The sequence below is a fragment of the Arabidopsis thaliana genome, chromosome 2, assembly GCF_000001735.4.
Source record: "Arabidopsis thaliana chromosome 2, partial sequence".
NCBI classification, from domain to species: Eukaryota; Viridiplantae; Streptophyta; class Magnoliopsida; order Brassicales; family Brassicaceae; genus Arabidopsis; species Arabidopsis thaliana.
The window spans coordinates 6,474,293-6,490,954 of NC_003071.7; the positions used below are offsets into that span (position 1 = coordinate 6,474,293).

Genomic DNA, 16,662 nt, shown 5'->3' on the forward strand with positions numbered 1-16,662 from the left:
TTCATATAATGTTAACCAAAAATGTTCTCTCTAAAACCAAGGTATTGACTGATTAAGATTCATTGGAGGATATCCACATGACCACATCTTTCAGACTCCCAAAATTTCTAATTTTCAATTCCCTATCCAATATTAGTTCTACATATTTAATTCTTAATATCTACTTAACAATTAATATATGAAAAATACTTGGGTTCACCCCTAGGGGTGAATTCTTATATTCACCCCCTTTATTTTAGCCAATTAAAATCTAACACTTAATAATAATAATAAAATTAATTTAATTAAAAAAACCATAAATTTTTTGAAAAAGGAATGCCTCTCTCGAAAGGCGACTCTCTGGGCCATTTTCGCCGTTCTGTTTTTCTCCATCGGAGATCTTTTTTGACCAGGATAGATCACGGATTTGATGTCGGGATCTTCATTGGCGGTTTTAATCTGTCAAAAATCAATGACAGTTACTCTCTTCCCTCTTTTTTGGGAAGTAACCACCAACTAAAACCGCCATAGCCTCTCCTATATAACCACTGTGTTCATCCGATTCTGTTCTCTCTTTCTTTGTTCTATCAATTCGAGTTTAAACCACTATCGATCATGAGTGATTTCCTCTGAAAATCTATTCAAGACCTTGATTTGGGTGTTGATGATGTCCCAATTGTTCTATCGCCGGAGTTTGTTTCCCAAGCGGCGTCAGTGAACCGGTTCTCTTTGATTGTTACAACGGTGAATCCGAGGAAGCAAAATCTGCGTGCTTTAATTGGCCAAATGCCAAGGGTTTGGGGTCTTGTTGATTCATGTGTTGAACGGATCGTTGGGAACGCAAAGGTTCAATTCAAGTTTCGTAATGAAGAGTCGATGAATATGGTTCTTCAACGCGGTCCTTGGTCCTTCAATGACTGGATGCTGTCTGTTCACCGCTGGTTTCCAAACATCACGGAGAGTGAAATGAAGATAATACCATTTTGGGTTCAAATACAAGGTATCCCAATTCTTTACTTGACTAATGCAATGGCTAGGGTAGTTGGAAGCAGACTAGGCCATGTTACGGATGTGGATTTTGATGAAAATGCAAATCAAATGGGTTTTGTGACGGTCAAATTGGCATGGAACTTTGATGATCCTCTCCGTTTCCAGAGGAACTTTCAATTCCAGGAAAATGAGAACACCATCATCAAGTTTCGATTTGAAAGGCTTCGAAATTTATGTACAAAGTGTGGGTCTCTCAAACATGATGTGAAGGAATGCGATTTGTCCTTCGAAGAGTATGTCCCTGTAAACGTGAATGATGACAACGATGATGACAATCATGATCAAGGACATGATGAAGATGATATGGCTGCAGAGGATTCTTTGCCTAGCATTGATCCTGCCACTTTGATTCCGGGTTTACAAGGACACAACGCCGGTGCCACAAGTGTGAAGCAGGAGGGATCCTCAAGTTCTGTTCCATCTGACTTGGCGAGCGCTTTTGAGGACACAGAGTTGACTGCAGAGAGACTGAGATACCTCCATGCCAAACACGTTCGGGAAACATTGATGGATCAAAGGGAGGCTGGACTTCTAGAGGAAGTATCTGACAATGCCACAACAGGTTTTCCATTTGTTAAGAGGAAGCGAGTCAGTTTCGAAGTGCTCTACAACCAGGCTGAAGCAGCAGAAGAGTCGGCTGTCCTAGGACATATTCGCAAGAAAGATAAGAAAGTGAGTCTTGGAACATCTGTCTCTTCACCACTTTCAATGGACGGAGGCGCGGGGGGCCTGATACCCCCACAGCCCCCATGAGGATCGAATCTTGGAACTGTCAGGGCATTGGGGTGCCGCTGACTCAATCGCGACTTAGTAATTTATGTAAAGTATTTAAGTTTGATGTTTTATTTCTGATTGAAACTTTAAACAAGTGTGAAGTTATTAGTAATTTAGCAAGTGTGTTAGGGTTTCCCAATGTAATAAATCAACCCCCACAAGGTCATAGTGGTGGCTTGGCCTTGTTGTGGAAGGATAGTGTGCGTTTGTCCAATCTTTATCAAGATGATCGCCATATCGATGTACATATCTTTATCAATAATATCAGCTTCTATTTGTCTTGTGTGTATGGTCATCCATGTCAAAGTGAAAGACATAGCTTATGGACTCACTTTGAAAATTTAACGCAATCACGCAATGATCCATGGATTTTGATAGGAGATTTTAATGAGATATTATCCAACAATGAAAAGATTGGGGGACCGCAGAGAGATGAGTGGACTTTTAGAGGTTTCAGAAATATGATTAGCACTTGTGATTTAGAGGATATTCGTTCAATAGGAGACTGTTTCTCATGGGTGGGGGAGCGGCACTCTCATACGGTGAAGTGTTGCTTAGGTAGAGCGTTCATCAACTCTGAAGGAGCAGCCTTATTCCCCTTTGCTGAATTGGAATTTCTTGAGTTCACAGGATCTGATCACAAACCATTATTCCTATCTCTCGAAAAAACTGAAACAAGAAAGATGCGACCATTTCGTTTTGACAAACGACTTCTTGAGGTGCCACACTTCAAAACATATGTCAAAGCTGGATGGAATAAGGCGATCAATGGTCAGAGAAAACAACTTCCGGATCAAGTAAGGACCTGCAGACAGGCGATGGCACAATTGAAACATAAGTCTAATTTGAATTCCCGAATCCGGATAAACCAACTCCAAGCGGCTCTAGATAAAGCTATGTCAAGTGTTAATAGAACGGAGAGACGAACTATATCACATATACAGAGAGAGCTCACCGTTGCTTACCGTGATGAAGAGAGATATTGGCAACAAAAAAGTAGAAACCAATGGATGAAAGAAGGAGATTGCAACACAGAATTTTTTCATGCTTGTACCAAAACAAGATTTTCTGTGAATCGTTTACTGACAATTAAGGATGAGGAGGGAATGATTTATCGGGGTGACAAAGAGATAGGGGTTCATGCTCAGGAGTTCTTTACAAAGGTTTATGAGAGCAATGGTCGTCCTGTTTCAATCATTGATTTTGCGGATTTCAAACCTACAGTGACAGAGCAAATAAATGACGATCTCACAAAGGACTTCAGTGATTTGGAAATTTATAACACCATTTGTCATATAGGAGATGACAAAGCACCGGGTCCTGATGGTCTAACAGCTCGTTTCTATAAGTCTTGTTGGGAGATTGTTGGTCCGGATGTGATAAAAGAGGTTAAAAAAAATTTCAGGACTTCATACATGAAACAATCAATAAATCACACAAATATATGTATGATACCTAAAATTACAAACCCTGAAACACTTTCTGACTATCGCCCCATTGCATTATGTAATGTTCTCTACAAGATTATTTCTAAATGTCTTGTAGAACGACTAAAAGGCCATCTAGATGCAATTGTTTCAGACTCTCAGGCTGCCTTTATCCCGAGAAGGTTAGTTAATGATAACGTCATGATCGCACACGAAATGATGCACTCTCTTAAAACAAGGAAACGAGTCTCTCAATCCTATATAGCGGTTAAGACAGATGTGAGCAAGGCGTATGATAGAGTGGAGTGGAATTTTTTGGAAACAACGATGAGACTATTTGGTTTCAGCGAGACATGGATCAAATGGATAATGGGAGCAGTGAAATCAGTCAACTACTCAGTTTTAGTGAATGGCATACCTCATGGCACAATTGAACCACAACGTGGAATAAGACAAGGAGATCCCTTATCTCCAGATCTCTTCATTCTATGTGCTGATATACTAAGCCATCTTATTAAAAACAGAGTAGCGGAAGGGGATATTCGAGGTATCCGAATTGGTAATGGTGTTCCTGGTGTTACTCATCTACAATTTGCGGATGACTCTTTTTTTTTCTGCCAATCTAATGTCCGAAACTGCCAAGCTTTAAAGGATGTCTTTGATGTTTATGAGTACTATTCGGGCCAAAAACTTAATATGTCCAAATCAATGATAACGTTTGGTTCACGAGTACATGGCACCACTCAAAATCGTCTCAAAAACATTCTTGGTATTCAAAGTCATGGTGGAGGTGGAAAATATCTTGGGCTCTCGGAGCAATTTGGGCGGAAAAAACGAGACATGTTCAACTATATCATTGAAAGAGTAAAGAAACGAACATCCAGTTGGAGTGCGAAATATTTATCACCGGCAGGAAAAGAAATTATGGTAAAATCACTGGCGATGTCGATGCCGGTGTATGCAATGTCTTGCTTCAAATTACCATTGAATATCGTTTCGGAGATTGAAGCTCTCTTAATGAATTTCTGGTGGGAAAAGAATGCAAAGAAAAAGGGAATACCATGGATAGCTTGGAAGAGATTACAATACTCGAAAAAGGAAGGTGGTTTAGGGTTTAGAGATTTGGCTAAATTCAATGATGCTTTACTTGCAAAACAAGTATGGCGGATCATTAACAACCCAAATTCTTTATTTGCCCCAATAATAAAAGCAAGATACTTTAGAGAAGACTCTATTCTTGACGCTAAAAGGCAGAGATATCAATCTTACGGATGGACTTCTATGCTTGCGGGTTTGGATGTAATTAAAAAAGGAAGCAGATTCATTGTCGGAGATGGCAAAACCATTCGAATCAGTCAAGATAATTTTGTTGCGTCGCACCCTCCACGACCTCTCAACGTCGTCACTCCTACATTGGATACCACGGTGGATACGTTAATCTCAACTCATGGTTCGCATAGGTATTGGAACGTACATCTCATTTCTCAGCTTGTTAGTCCCGACGACCACCGTTTTGTTATGAACCATCATCTTTCCAGGACAGTGCATCAAGATAAGATAGTTTGGAACTACTCTCCTTCTGGGGATTATACAGTTAAGTCCGGGTATTGGTTTCTCTTTAATGACCCAACGAATACTCAACTTAGACCAGCGATGCCTTATGGTTCAGTGAAAATTAAGAACAAGCTCTGGAAACTCCCTATTATTCCAAAAATCAAGTACATGCTTTGGCGTACAATTTGAAAAGCATTACCAACACGCTCGCGACTTCTCACTCGAGGAATGGACATCGATCCACACTGCCCCAGATGCCCAACTGAAGAAGAGACGATAAACCATGTATTATTTACGTGTCCTTATGCTGCGTCAATTTGGAGTCTATCAAACTTCCCTTGGTTACCGGGTCATACTTTCTCTCAAGACACAGAGGAGAATATTTCTTTCCTTATCAACTCGTTTTCAAGCAATACTCTTAATACAGAGCAAAGGTTAGCCCCATTTTGGCTCATATGGAGGTTATGGAAAGCACGCAATAATCTTGTGTTTAATAAGTTCAATGAAAGTTGCTCAAGGGTTGTGACACAAACTGAAGCAGAAGTCAATGAATGGTTACAAGATGTGAACCGAAGAGAGGAAGCTTCCGATTTAAAACGATCATCACAGAGGGCAAACGTGCGGTGGAAGAAACCGGTGTTTCCTTTAGTAAAGTGCAATTTCGATGCGGGTTTCACGGGTAATAATACTCATAGTACAGGAGGGTGGATCATACGTGATCATGCGGGATTAGCGAAGGCTTGGGGATCATCAATAGTCCAAAACGTTACCACTGCTTTGGAAGCGGAGACAAAAGCGTTATTAATCGCAATGCAACAAGCATGGGTACGAGGGTATAAGTGTGTTAAGTTCGAAGGTGATTGTGAGATCCTTATCAAGGCAATCAATGGTGCAAATTCTAGATGTGAAATAACCAGTCTTCTCCGAGATGTGGATTTTTGGGCATCAAGATTTTCTAATGTGGTTTTCACATTCACCAATAGACTTTGTAATAATACTGCTCACCTCTTAGCTTCTCCACTTTATTCGTGTTACAGGTTTCAATCGAATTCTGGTTATCAGCCACTTTGGCTCAAGAACTCTCTTCGTAAAGATTTACTCATATAAATAAATTCTGTTTGTTGGAAAAAAAAAAAATATATAAAATCTAATTTACCACAAAAACGAAATTATGTATCGGTTTGGGCTTATTTGAAAAGGTCAGAGTTTAGATTTTATGATTAAACGAGGTTAAATATCTGTTTGGGTTTAGAAAGTACGATGAGAGTTTAGATTTTATGATTAAACGAGGTTAAATATCGGTTTGGGTTTAGAAAGTACGATTAGGGTTTAGATTTTATGATTAAACGGGTTAAATATTGGTTTAGGTTTATTAACAGATTTAGATTTTACAATTAAACGAGATTTAATGTCAGTTTGGGTTTAAAAAATACGATTAGGGTTTAGTTTTTTTTACGATTAAAATGAGTTTAAATGGCGGTTTGGGTTTATAAAGAAGAATTAGGGTTTAGATTTTGTAATTAAACGAGATTATATATCGGTTTGGATTATAATTATAAATTTAATTTTTTTACGTATTTAAGTAGGATTTGACATGGCATATTTTTATTGGTTAATGCAAAAAGAGGTGAACAAATGGATTCACCCCTAGGGGTGAACAAATGGATTCACCCCTAGGGGTGAACCCAAGTCTTGTTCTTAATATATAGATCAAAATCTTTTCCAATTAGAGTTTAGATTTGCAAAACATTATCCTATTTTACAGAACAATGTGCGTGAACATTGTTAGAATTGATCTCTAGTGTATTTTGCAGCAAGATTATGGTACGAGAAGAAAACAGAGAATGAATCGGTAACAACATTGTTTCAGTTCTGATCCAATACACTTATTAATGCTGCTATGCATTTCTCCAAAACAAAAAAAGGTTCTCTGAGAAAAAACCATTGTGCCAAGCATACGAAAAGCTCTACAACTAATAAATCCACACATTGTGAAACTAAAACTTCTAAAAAAGGCAACACAATAAGCAAGTTTTTGCTGAGGTAATCCCACAATTTCGATCTCACATCCCTTCAAAGTACTGATTCACGCATGCGCAGTGAAATTACACTCTTTTGCCTCTTCAAGTACCTGTGCCAAGTTACAACCAAAATTACAAATCCAAACAAGACCCTGAGAGAAGAAGATTCATTCTTCTTCGCCATCATTGTGTATCATTTTACGACTTATTCTCTCGTTATCGATTTCACGGAACCTAACATTCTTTTCATGATAACCAAAGACAACTCAAAGGCAGTACAATGAAACAAAACCAAAGTTGTCGTATAAACCATATTCTATACGAATCAAAAGCAACAAATGTGCATCATTATGCCAAATCAAAGTATCAAACAGACTGTTTAAATGAACAAAATGTTTGTTATTCAGTGCTAAGAAAAGCTTTGCTTTGTCTAATCCGCCAACACAATGCAAAAGGAAACAGAGTCTAATCTTCATATACTGATAAGAAACCTACAATGCAGCACCATTCTCTTGCCAGCGACGTAAAATCCGAGTGCATCACCCATCTTTTCCAATTCCTATCAATCCCAAACCCAAACCATTCACAAAAACAACTTAATCCAACTCAAACAAAGAACGGTAACGACCAACATCAATGCACAAGAAGCTCCATAGTGTTAAACAAGAAACTTAGCAGACTAATCTCCCAAATAATCCTATAAGAAACCTAAGTAAAGTAAAACACTCACAAAGAGGACTACTAGCGATCTTGACAAGTGCGTTGGAAGGTACCGTTAGACAGCTCGCAGAAAGCTCGCAAGTTAACGTTAAGGTGAGATGTGAGTTGAGAAGTAGCCACAACACTGTACAGAGGCAAGAACGACTGTGTGCAACCAAGTGCTCCTAGATTCCTGAAGAAGATATTCACAAATCAACATCAGATTCTTTCCAATTAGAGATCTAAGGAAGCTACGAATCTCAAAATTTTCAAAATCGAGATACGAAGATTTTTAATTCTCACTGAATTGATTGGATTTTGTTGAAATTTGATAAAGAGACTGTGAAGGAGTTAGGTTCACGAACCTGGAAGGTGATGAGAAGGTGAAGCGACGGCTAGGTAAGGAGGATTGAGGAGGACGGAGGCGAGGAAGCGCCGTGGTGGGAGAACGGAGAGATGGTGATCTTGCGGTGGCGGAGACGAAAGAACGAGCGGCAGATCCTGCGTTGCGCCAAGCCATTGAAGGAGGAGAAGTGAATTGAGAGAGAGAGAGAGGTTTTTGCTAGGGTTTAGGGAAATGAATAGAGAGAAGCTCTCGATGTGTTTGGTTGTACGGAAGTTCAGTATGGTGCATCGTAGTGGATGATTATATTTATTGGGCTGAAGCCCATATCTATAATCGCCATTCTAGGCACAATATAGTCCTGATCGATGTATAGTGTTATTTCATAAAATATTTTTATTTTTGTGGTAAGTAAGAGTGTCAAAATGGTACAAGATTCATGTATCAACTCAATTCAACTTCATCTATAAAATTTACAATTTTTCCGCCAAAAAACAAAAATTCGTAATTTTCTCGTCAAAAACTTAAATTCGCAATTAATCCGTCAAAAAAATTCACAAATTTAAACCAAAAACGAAATCTACAATTTTTCGCTAAAAACGTAAATCCGTAATTTCCCGGCCAGAAATGTAAATTCGCAAATTCCACCAAATAATAGTAATGATGATCATATTATTATGAATTATTGTTTTATTTATTATATTAATGGATCAACCCATTCAACAATTTAACCCATTAAATTAAATGAGTTCATGGGTTGTCTGAACTCATTTCTTAGATAAATTGAGTCAACTTATAATGACCATCTCCAGTGGTTGTCTCTACTTTTTTTCTAAATATAAAAAAAAAATATATAAATATCTATTTTTACTCCACTGGTTCCTCAAAAATAGAGATATCTATTTGTTAAAAGAAGAAATAGATACAAAAATAGAGTATAAAGATAAAAACTAGAGATGAGTTGAAGATGCCACTGTAAACTCATTTGGTAATGAGTAGAGTTGGGTTGGGTAACCATTTTGACACCCATAGGTGTAACTTTTAAAACAGAAGTGGTGTTTTGGGAATTTTAGACTTTCTCTCATGCATCTCTTGCCAAGAACATCGATGGAAACGTTAAGGTTTTGTTTTGCTCCACGACGACGAATCAACTATGTCTTCTTCGGCTTCTCTCGTATGTAAGGGTTTGATGTTACTTGTGTTTCATTTCTCCTCGTATGGCTTCCTTTCTCTTCCTTTTTATTCCATTTGGAAATCTGGACATCGACCTGAAATTTGTGCATGAATGGTATGAGTGGATGAAATTTGTTCATTATTAGTATATAGAGGATGTATATTTTTGAAGTTGTAACCAACGGATACATATTTCCAATTTCTTCCGAATTTTGTAAAACTAAACGTAGCCACAAAAACCATGTTACTAAATTTAGAATAATGAAACGAACAACAACCTGCGGTAACGTTTGCCGCAACTGCAAGAGGCGAACAAACGAACAGATTAGTTGTCTAAATTTAAACTTTCTTTTACATCAAGTTTAATTATTGGGACAATAATCCAAATTCTAGAGTTTTCTCTAAAATATCAACATCTCCGGCTCCTTAAAAAGTCTACAAATTCTCTAAAACCATTTTCCACCTCTTTAAACATAAAAAAAAATCTAAAGTATTTTTATAGAATTAGTTGATTATAATATTGTAACCTAGATATTATGTAAGAACTCTCAAAACATATAATTAAAATATTTTATATATTTGTAGTGATGTAGTGAAGTTGTCTTCAAGTTAAAATCAAAGTAATAAAAATTATATATGCTCTAGAAAAACCATTTTTTTTTGTTTGCTCTATAAAATTGACATGATAATAAAGTTAATTTGGTCTAGTTAAACAAATTAAGGAGTTGGAGATTCAGTTTCCGATTAGGGAAGCTCGGTGTAGTCGAAAATAATAACATCCATTTCCTTTTCATCGAGTGAGAGATCGGCAAATTAGACACTCGAACTAAGCTTCAACTAAATTTTCCAAAAAAAAAAAGATACTAGAGAAACGCCATTAAATTAAAAAAATGGGTAGGTGCATAGTAAATTGGTCAGCCATGCATGTGACAGTTATCGTGTAGACTCTATAGAGAGCCCTACATAAATGAAGCTTGTCGTGGCAAATTCTAGAAGTAGTATTTTAAGTCAGTCTAGTTTTGACCAATACATAGCTTATAACTAAAAGACTAAAAGTGTTTTCTCTAAATATACACTTTGTTATCAAATTACAAGTAATCAATCAAAAGATGGAAGGCAAAACTGTGATATTCAGTGTACTCGTAATGGGTCTGGTCATCTCGCAAATTCAAGTAGAAGCACAAAAAACTTGCTGCCCGAGCCAGTCAACTAGGAAGGAGTTTGAAGATTGCATTTCAGAAGGAAATTTGCAGATACTTTGTTCAGCTGAAAGTGGATGCCGAGACACTTACGTGGGTTATTGCCCTTCGGGTTTTCCTTACGGGAGTCTCACAAACTCTGGTAAAAACTGAACTCACTTGGTTATATGCTTTATTAAGTTACATTTGTTAGAGGATGGATCAAGATTTCATTTTTGATGCAAGGTGATGTTGTCAATGTATATTGTAAGTTGGGGTGTGTATCCTCTCTGTGTGGTGCCTTAACGAGTCTCCAAAAACTTGGTAAAGCAAGCTCTCCAAATGCATAGTTGCTACTACTATTATTACTATTATTACTAAAGAAATCATTCTAGTTTTGTTTCGGTGATCAGACACAAGTGGAAAAGTGAATGTCGCGGTTGAACGATGTACCAAGGCATGTTCTACTATATGCACTAAAGGATCTAAAACCGCAGTTGAAACTGTGTAAAAAAGCAGTCAAGCATAAACAAGTAAAGGGGTGGTCATGATCACTAAAAGTGTAAAAGTGTTGTTTTCATACAATAATTGTCGTGTATGTGTCAAACGTGCTAGACTATGGTGCTAGTACTGTTTAATAAATTGTTTCCGGTTTTTTTACGTATCGTAGAGAGTTATCGATATCTAAATTATATCTCTCTTCTACTTGTTATTACCTAAGCGGTATTCAATTCATGTGTACGTGGAGAAGTATCTTTTTGGAGTAAGACTAGTAAATCCCTAGTTTAAAAGGGTCAGCAAAAAAGATACTCTTCTAAAAGATATTCCCAAAAGATACCTTTATTCCCTTTTTGTTTGATTGTTTAGAAAAAAAAATTGTTTTTAAAAGATTGATTTTTTAAATTTTCCATGTAATATTTATTGGTTAGTATTGGTGAATTGTAATTTTTATGAAAAATAGTTAATTATCATTGGTTTAGAGTTATAAAAAATTGTAAAATATTAAAAATAATACATTTATAATCGACATTTAATATGTTTTCTTAATATGTGTTTTTTTTTTCTAAACAATTAAACAAAAAAGAAATACTCATTTGTGGAATATATGGATGCAGATGTAGTCCACACGTGCATTCACTTTTATGTAGTTCTCGTGGGCCCTAATGGAGTATTCGAACGCACGAGTATTTGGGCTTGTTTGTGCGACAAAGCGTAACATATGACCATCTCTCTTTTTGTTGAATGCTGATGAATGTTTTCTTGAAAGAAAATTACGAGAAGCATACAAAAAGTGTTCGATAAGGGGAAAGCGCTAGCAAATATAACTAAAAAGAAAATTACAAAGCCTCTCAAAATGTAAGATTGCTCTACGAATGAAATTTTTTTTGGAAAAATGAGTTCTTTGGTCAAACGTCATTAATAATACACAATGTTTTTTCTAACTTTGCATGACATTTAGCATCATATAATTTCAACACCTGCCCTCGTCTCCCAATTACTTCTCAATTAATATATTTAATCAATTTTTATGAATCTAATATTTTGTCAATTACTTCTCAATTAATATATTCAATCAATTTTCATGGATCAAATCTCTTCTGTAACGTTTTTGTATTAGTACTTGATTAGATACAACTTATATGATTTAAATCCAACTTAAATGCTATTGCAATAAAGACTTTGCTCTAACATACGAGTTTATTGAGTGAAACAAACATCTTAAAAGAAAATAATTAGTCCCTCTTCATTTTAACCAAAAAGCCAAACCAGAAAAAAAACCTCTTTTCATCTCCCTCAAAACTTAAAATATAGTGAAGATGACTATTCAAGATACATCCTATATAAGGTATCGACAATGTTTTATTTTTATCATTGCATGAAGATTAGTTTGTTAGAATCTTAAACTCTGTTTGACCTCATGTGTATAGCGAAAATCAACGACATCGTTAATTGACTCATACGATGCACAATGTTGTAAGTGTCTCAAAGTGAGATCTATAGAGTTACAAGAAGATTACAAAGAGATTCGAAATAAAAAAACCGAAAAAGTCTTTTGAATGCAAGAGATGTGTAGAACTTGGAGATATGGTTATAAACTTTTATTCTCCTACTATTCGTTGGTTCCAATGTACTGTCATTTTAGAGAATTTTTATTTTTTATGGATCTAATTTAATTAACACAAATCTTTATTGAGAATTTGTTGGTATTCACGAAATCCAAAGGAGGTAATTACTCCCTCTTCACTTCAACCAAAAAGCCAAACCACAAAAAAAACTCTCTTCATCTCCCTCAAAATTTGAAATATGATGAAGACGACTACTCAAGCTACATCTCACAAGGTATCGACAATGTTTTATTTTTATCATTGCATGAAAATTCGTTTGTCAGAATCTTAATCTTTGTTTGATCTCATGTGTGTAGTGAAAACCAACGACATCATTAATTGACTCATACTCTGCACAATATTGTAAGTGTCTCAAAGTGAGATCTCTAGAGTCAGAAGAAGATTACAAAGAGATTCGAAGTAAAACACCGAAAAAGTCTTTTAAATGCAAGAGATGTGTAGAACTTGGAGATATGGTCATGAAGTTTTATTCTCCTACTGTTCGATGGTTCCAATGTACTATTATTTTAGAGAATTTTCATTTTTTATGGATCTAATTTGATTTACACAAATCATTATTGAGAATTTGTTGGTATTTACAAAATTCAAAGGAGATAATTACTCTCTCTTCACTTCAACCAAAAAGCCAAACCACAAAAAAAACTTTCTTCATCTCCCTCAAAACTTGAAATACGGTGAAGACGACTACTCAAGCTACATCCCACAAGGTATCGAGAATGTTTTATTTTTATCATTGCATTAAGATTCGTTTGTCAGAATCTTAATCTCTGTTTGATCTCATGAGTGTAGCGAAAACCAACGACATCGTTAATTGACTCATACGCTACAAAATGTTGTAAGTGTCTCAAAGTGAGATCTATAGAGTCACAAGAAGATTACGAAGAGATTCGAAGTAAAACACCAAAAAAGTCTGTTGAATGCAAGGGATGTGAAGAACTTGGAGATATGGATATGAACTTTCATTCCCTACTGTGCATTGGTTTCAATATACTATTATTTTAGAGGATTTTCATTTTGTATGGATCTAATTTAATTTACACAAATCATTATTGAGAAGTTGTTGGTGTTCACGAAATCCAAAAGAGATAATTAGTCCCTCTTCACTTCAACCAAAAAGTCAAACCACAAAAAAAACTCTCTTCATCTCCCTCAAAACTTGAAATATGGTGAAGACGACTACTCAAGCTACATCCCACAAGGTATTGACAATGTTTTATTTTCATCATTGAATGAAGATTCGTTTGTCATAATCTTAATCTCTGTTTGATCTCATGTGTATAGTGAAAACCAACGACATCATTAATTGACTCATACGCTGCACAATGTTGTAAGTGTCTCAAAGTGAGATGTATAGAGTCACAAGAAGATTACAAAGAGATTCGAAGTAAAACACCAAAGAAGTCTTTCGAATGCAAGAGATGTGAAGAACTTGGATATATGGTTATGAACTTTGATTCCCTACTGTGTATTGGTTCCAATGTATTATTATTTTAGAGAATTTTCATTTTATGGATCTTATTTGATTTACACAAATCATTATTTAGAATTTGTTGGTGTTCACGAAATCCAAAGAAAATAATGATTCCCTCTTCACTTCAACCAAAAAGCCAAAACAAAAAAAAAACTCTCTTCATCTTCCTCAAAACTTAAAATATGGTGAAGACGACTACTTAAGCTACATCCCACAAGGTATCGAGAATGTTTTATTTTTATCATTGCATTAAGATTCGTTTGTCAGAATCTTAATCTCTGTTTGATCTCATGTGTGTAGCGAAAACCAACGACATCGTTAATTGACTCATACGCTGCACAATGTTGTAAGTGTCTCAAAGTGAGATTTATAGAGTCACAAGAAGATTACGAAGAGATTCGAAGTAAAACACCAAAAAAGTCTGTTAAATGTAAGAGATGTAAAGAACATTGAGATATGGGTATGAACTTTGATTCCCTACTGTCCGTTGGTTTCAATGTACTATTATTTTAGAGAATTTTTATTTTTTATGTATCTAATTTGATTTACACAAATCATTATTGAGAATTTGTTGGGGTTCACGAAATCCAAAGGAGATAATTACTCTCTCTTCACTTCAACCAAAAAGCCAAAACCACAAAAAAAAAACACTTTTCATCTCCCTCAAAACTTGAAATATGGTGAAGACGACTACTCAAGCTACATCCCACAAGGTATCGACAATGTTTTATTTTTATATTTGCATTAAGATTCGTTTGTCAAAATCTTAATCTATGTTTGATCTCATGTGTGTACAAAAACCAACGACATCGTTAATTGACTCATACGCTGCACAATGTTGTAAGTGTCTCAAAGTGAGATCTATAGAATCACAGAAGATTACGAAGAGATCCGAAGTAAAACACGAGAAAAGTCTTTTGAATGCAAGAGGTGTGAAGAACTTGGAGATATGGTTATGAACTTTTTTTTCCTACTGTGTGTTGGTTCCAATGTACTATTATTTCCTACGAGATTATCCTGATACTGATGTTAGCGGATAGAAGCTTATCGCGATACGGTTGTTATCAGAAAGTGTTATTAGTTTTGATTCTTTTTGTAAAACACAAGGAGACAACCTGTAGCATCGTCAGTATTATTTTTCTTATCTGATAGAAGTTATATCGACTAACATTATTACCATTTAAACTCGTAGGCTATTGTTTGAGGATTATTTTTAAAAGGCTACAAACAAATATGCTCGCGTTTAGCGGATAAGAGATTTTTGTGATTATGTTATTATTAGAATTTGTTACTAGCTTTGATTCTTGTTGTAAAAGGGACAACATGTGGCATTGTAATTATTATCTTAATTATCTGCTAGTAGTTATATCGACTAACATTGCTACCTTTTAAACTCGTAGTCTATTGATTGTGGACTTTCTTTATAAAGTTAACGGAAATATCATCGTTTTTAGCATATACGAGATTATCGCGATACTATTTGTTATCAGAATGTTGCTTATAGTCAATGAGTCCACATAATTTCTATTTAAACTTGTGGTTTATTGTTTGAGGATTATTTTTAAAGGCCATACATATCAATAATGATTACAATATGTTTATGTTTTTAATGTTGGTGGGAGATATCTTTCAGGATATTTTTAGCATCCAGCATTTATGCTATAAACTTTGTTTTGGTTTTATAGGGGCTTTTTCGTGAGAAATTATATTGGGGAAGAGAGAAGATTAATTACTCAATTTTCATGCATAGATACTTAATATTCTGATCATCTAGGCATAAATATTAATATAGCCCATAAATAATTAAATCATTTTAGCTATATTAAATGTGTTTTAGAGAAGAAAAAAAAAAAAACCTCTCTCCTCCAACTTTCCTCTCTTCTCTTCTTTCAGAAAGGAAGGATATGGCGTAGTTTCTTTTGGTTCCGGTGTAATCTGGATCGTATATATTCTCGTTTTCGAGATCAATAAATTCCGATTTACTGTCGGATCTTTATACCGGTTAAATCCGCTTTTTTCTCTCGCTTTTAGCGGGATTCGATCTCCCTCCATCCTCGCTTTTCATCGATTCACCGGTTTCTCTTCAAAGATTTCTCTATTTTCTCCAATTGATCGAGGAGTAACATCTTCATCGCGTCTTTTGCTCTAAACGAGAGATCAACGTTGGATTCAGATCTACATCAAGATGGGTGTAGTCGGTGGTGGAGCTTCCCCGGAGTTGGTGTTTTACAGAAACTTTTTGAAGTTGTGATTGTCTCTCAATCCGAGAGATTCGATGTCCTTTTGGGTTGGATTCGAGGTCGGCAGAAGACAAGCGGATACTCATCGCTGCATGACTCATTGGCGGCGGCTAATCGAAGTTTCAGCGATGTCCGGCGAGTTTGACGGCGATGCGACAATCCTCGCCACGTAGTTAGGCGAAGACACATCCTATACACGTGTCGTTACTTACTTAATCATAATTTGTGTTTAATTATTATTTAATATGGGCCGTTTATTGTCGTTGTATCCACTGGGCTCAAACTTTCTGTACTTGCCTTTGGGCTTTGCTTAATGCAAGATTTGGTCGACAAAAAACAAAAATGTGTTTAGATATCTCAACTAGCTGTAAAATATCACCTCATTAGTCATTTACTAAACAAAAACTACACTAATAGTAAATTACATCATATTTTTATGGACTTAATCGAAAAAATATTATGTTAATAATTTTTTAATTTACGGTAAAGATTAGAAAAATATTTGGTCTTTATGGATGAATCTTTTTATTCACGCTCTTTTCTTCCAGCCAATTAAAATTTGTCACCTAATAAATAATAAATAAATTTATTTAATTATATAATCTAACTTGCCACTAATACAAAATT

General features: G+C 35.6%; 2 protein-coding genes, 1 non-coding gene and 7 pseudogenes across 16 annotated transcripts; 9 read left to right on the forward strand and 1 right to left on the reverse strand.

Moving 5' to 3' along the window:
• Positions 1-765: 765 nt before the first annotated feature.
• Positions 766-5,891, forward strand: AT2G14990 (annotated as a pseudogene; the record flags this gene model as incomplete). Its single annotated transcript has 1 exon — positions 766-5,891.
• Positions 5,892-6,524: 633 nt separating this feature from the next.
• On the reverse strand, positions 6,525-8,133 carry AT2G15000 (caspase-6 protein). 7 transcript variants are annotated; one of them, NM_001084422.1, is made up of 4 exons: positions 7,870-8,128; positions 7,579-7,697; positions 7,301-7,364; positions 6,625-6,915 (listed from the first exon to the last, which is right to left on the reverse strand). In NM_001084422.1, exons 1-3 carry the CDS (start codon positions 8,022-8,024, stop codon positions 7,345-7,347), a joined length of 294 nt encoding a protein of 97 aa, NP_001077891.1. In that variant the 5' UTR covers positions 8,025-8,128; the 3' UTR covers positions 6,625-6,915; positions 7,301-7,344. The 7 variants fall into 7 exon arrangements, with proteins under 7 accessions (NP_849956.1, NP_001077892.1, NP_001323790.1 ...); NM_179625.3 differs by lacking the exon at positions 7,301-7,364 and having other exon boundaries at positions 6,525-6,915; positions 7,870-8,133; NM_001084423.2 differs by lacking the exon at positions 7,301-7,364 and having other exon boundaries at positions 6,525-6,915; positions 7,536-7,697; positions 7,870-8,133.
• Positions 8,134-10,045: 1,912 nt separating this feature from the next.
• On the forward strand, positions 10,046-10,921 carry AT2G15010 (Plant thionin). Its single transcript, NM_127063.5, has 3 exons — positions 10,046-10,361; positions 10,445-10,522; positions 10,612-10,921. The coding sequence occupies exons 1-3, from the start codon at positions 10,130-10,132 to the stop codon at positions 10,707-10,709; spliced, it is 408 nt and encodes a 135-aa protein (NP_179105.1). The 5' UTR covers positions 10,046-10,129; the 3' UTR covers positions 10,710-10,921.
• A 1,217-nt stretch (positions 10,922-12,138) lies between these two features.
• Positions 12,139-12,325, forward strand: AT2G15012 (annotated as a pseudogene). The gene has a single exon.
• A 285-nt stretch (positions 12,326-12,610) lies between these two features.
• On the forward strand, positions 12,611-12,818 carry AT2G15013 (annotated as a pseudogene). Its single transcript has one exon.
• Positions 12,819-13,125: 307 nt separating this feature from the next.
• Positions 13,126-13,310, forward strand: AT2G15014 (annotated as a pseudogene). The gene has a single exon.
• A 307-nt stretch (positions 13,311-13,617) lies between these two features.
• On the forward strand, positions 13,618-13,802 carry AT2G15015 (annotated as a pseudogene). Its single transcript has one exon.
• A 305-nt stretch (positions 13,803-14,107) lies between these two features.
• Positions 14,108-14,292, forward strand: AT2G15016 (annotated as a pseudogene). The gene has a single exon.
• Positions 14,293-14,580: 288 nt separating this feature from the next.
• Positions 14,581-14,785, forward strand: AT2G15017 (annotated as a pseudogene). The gene has a single exon.
• Positions 14,786-15,671: 886 nt separating this feature from the next.
• AT2G00590 lies at positions 15,672-16,298 on the forward strand. The gene has a single exon (NR_143639.1). It is a non-coding gene; the product is annotated as an uncharacterized misc_RNA (transcript).
• The last annotated feature ends 364 nt before the right edge of the window (positions 16,299-16,662 follow it).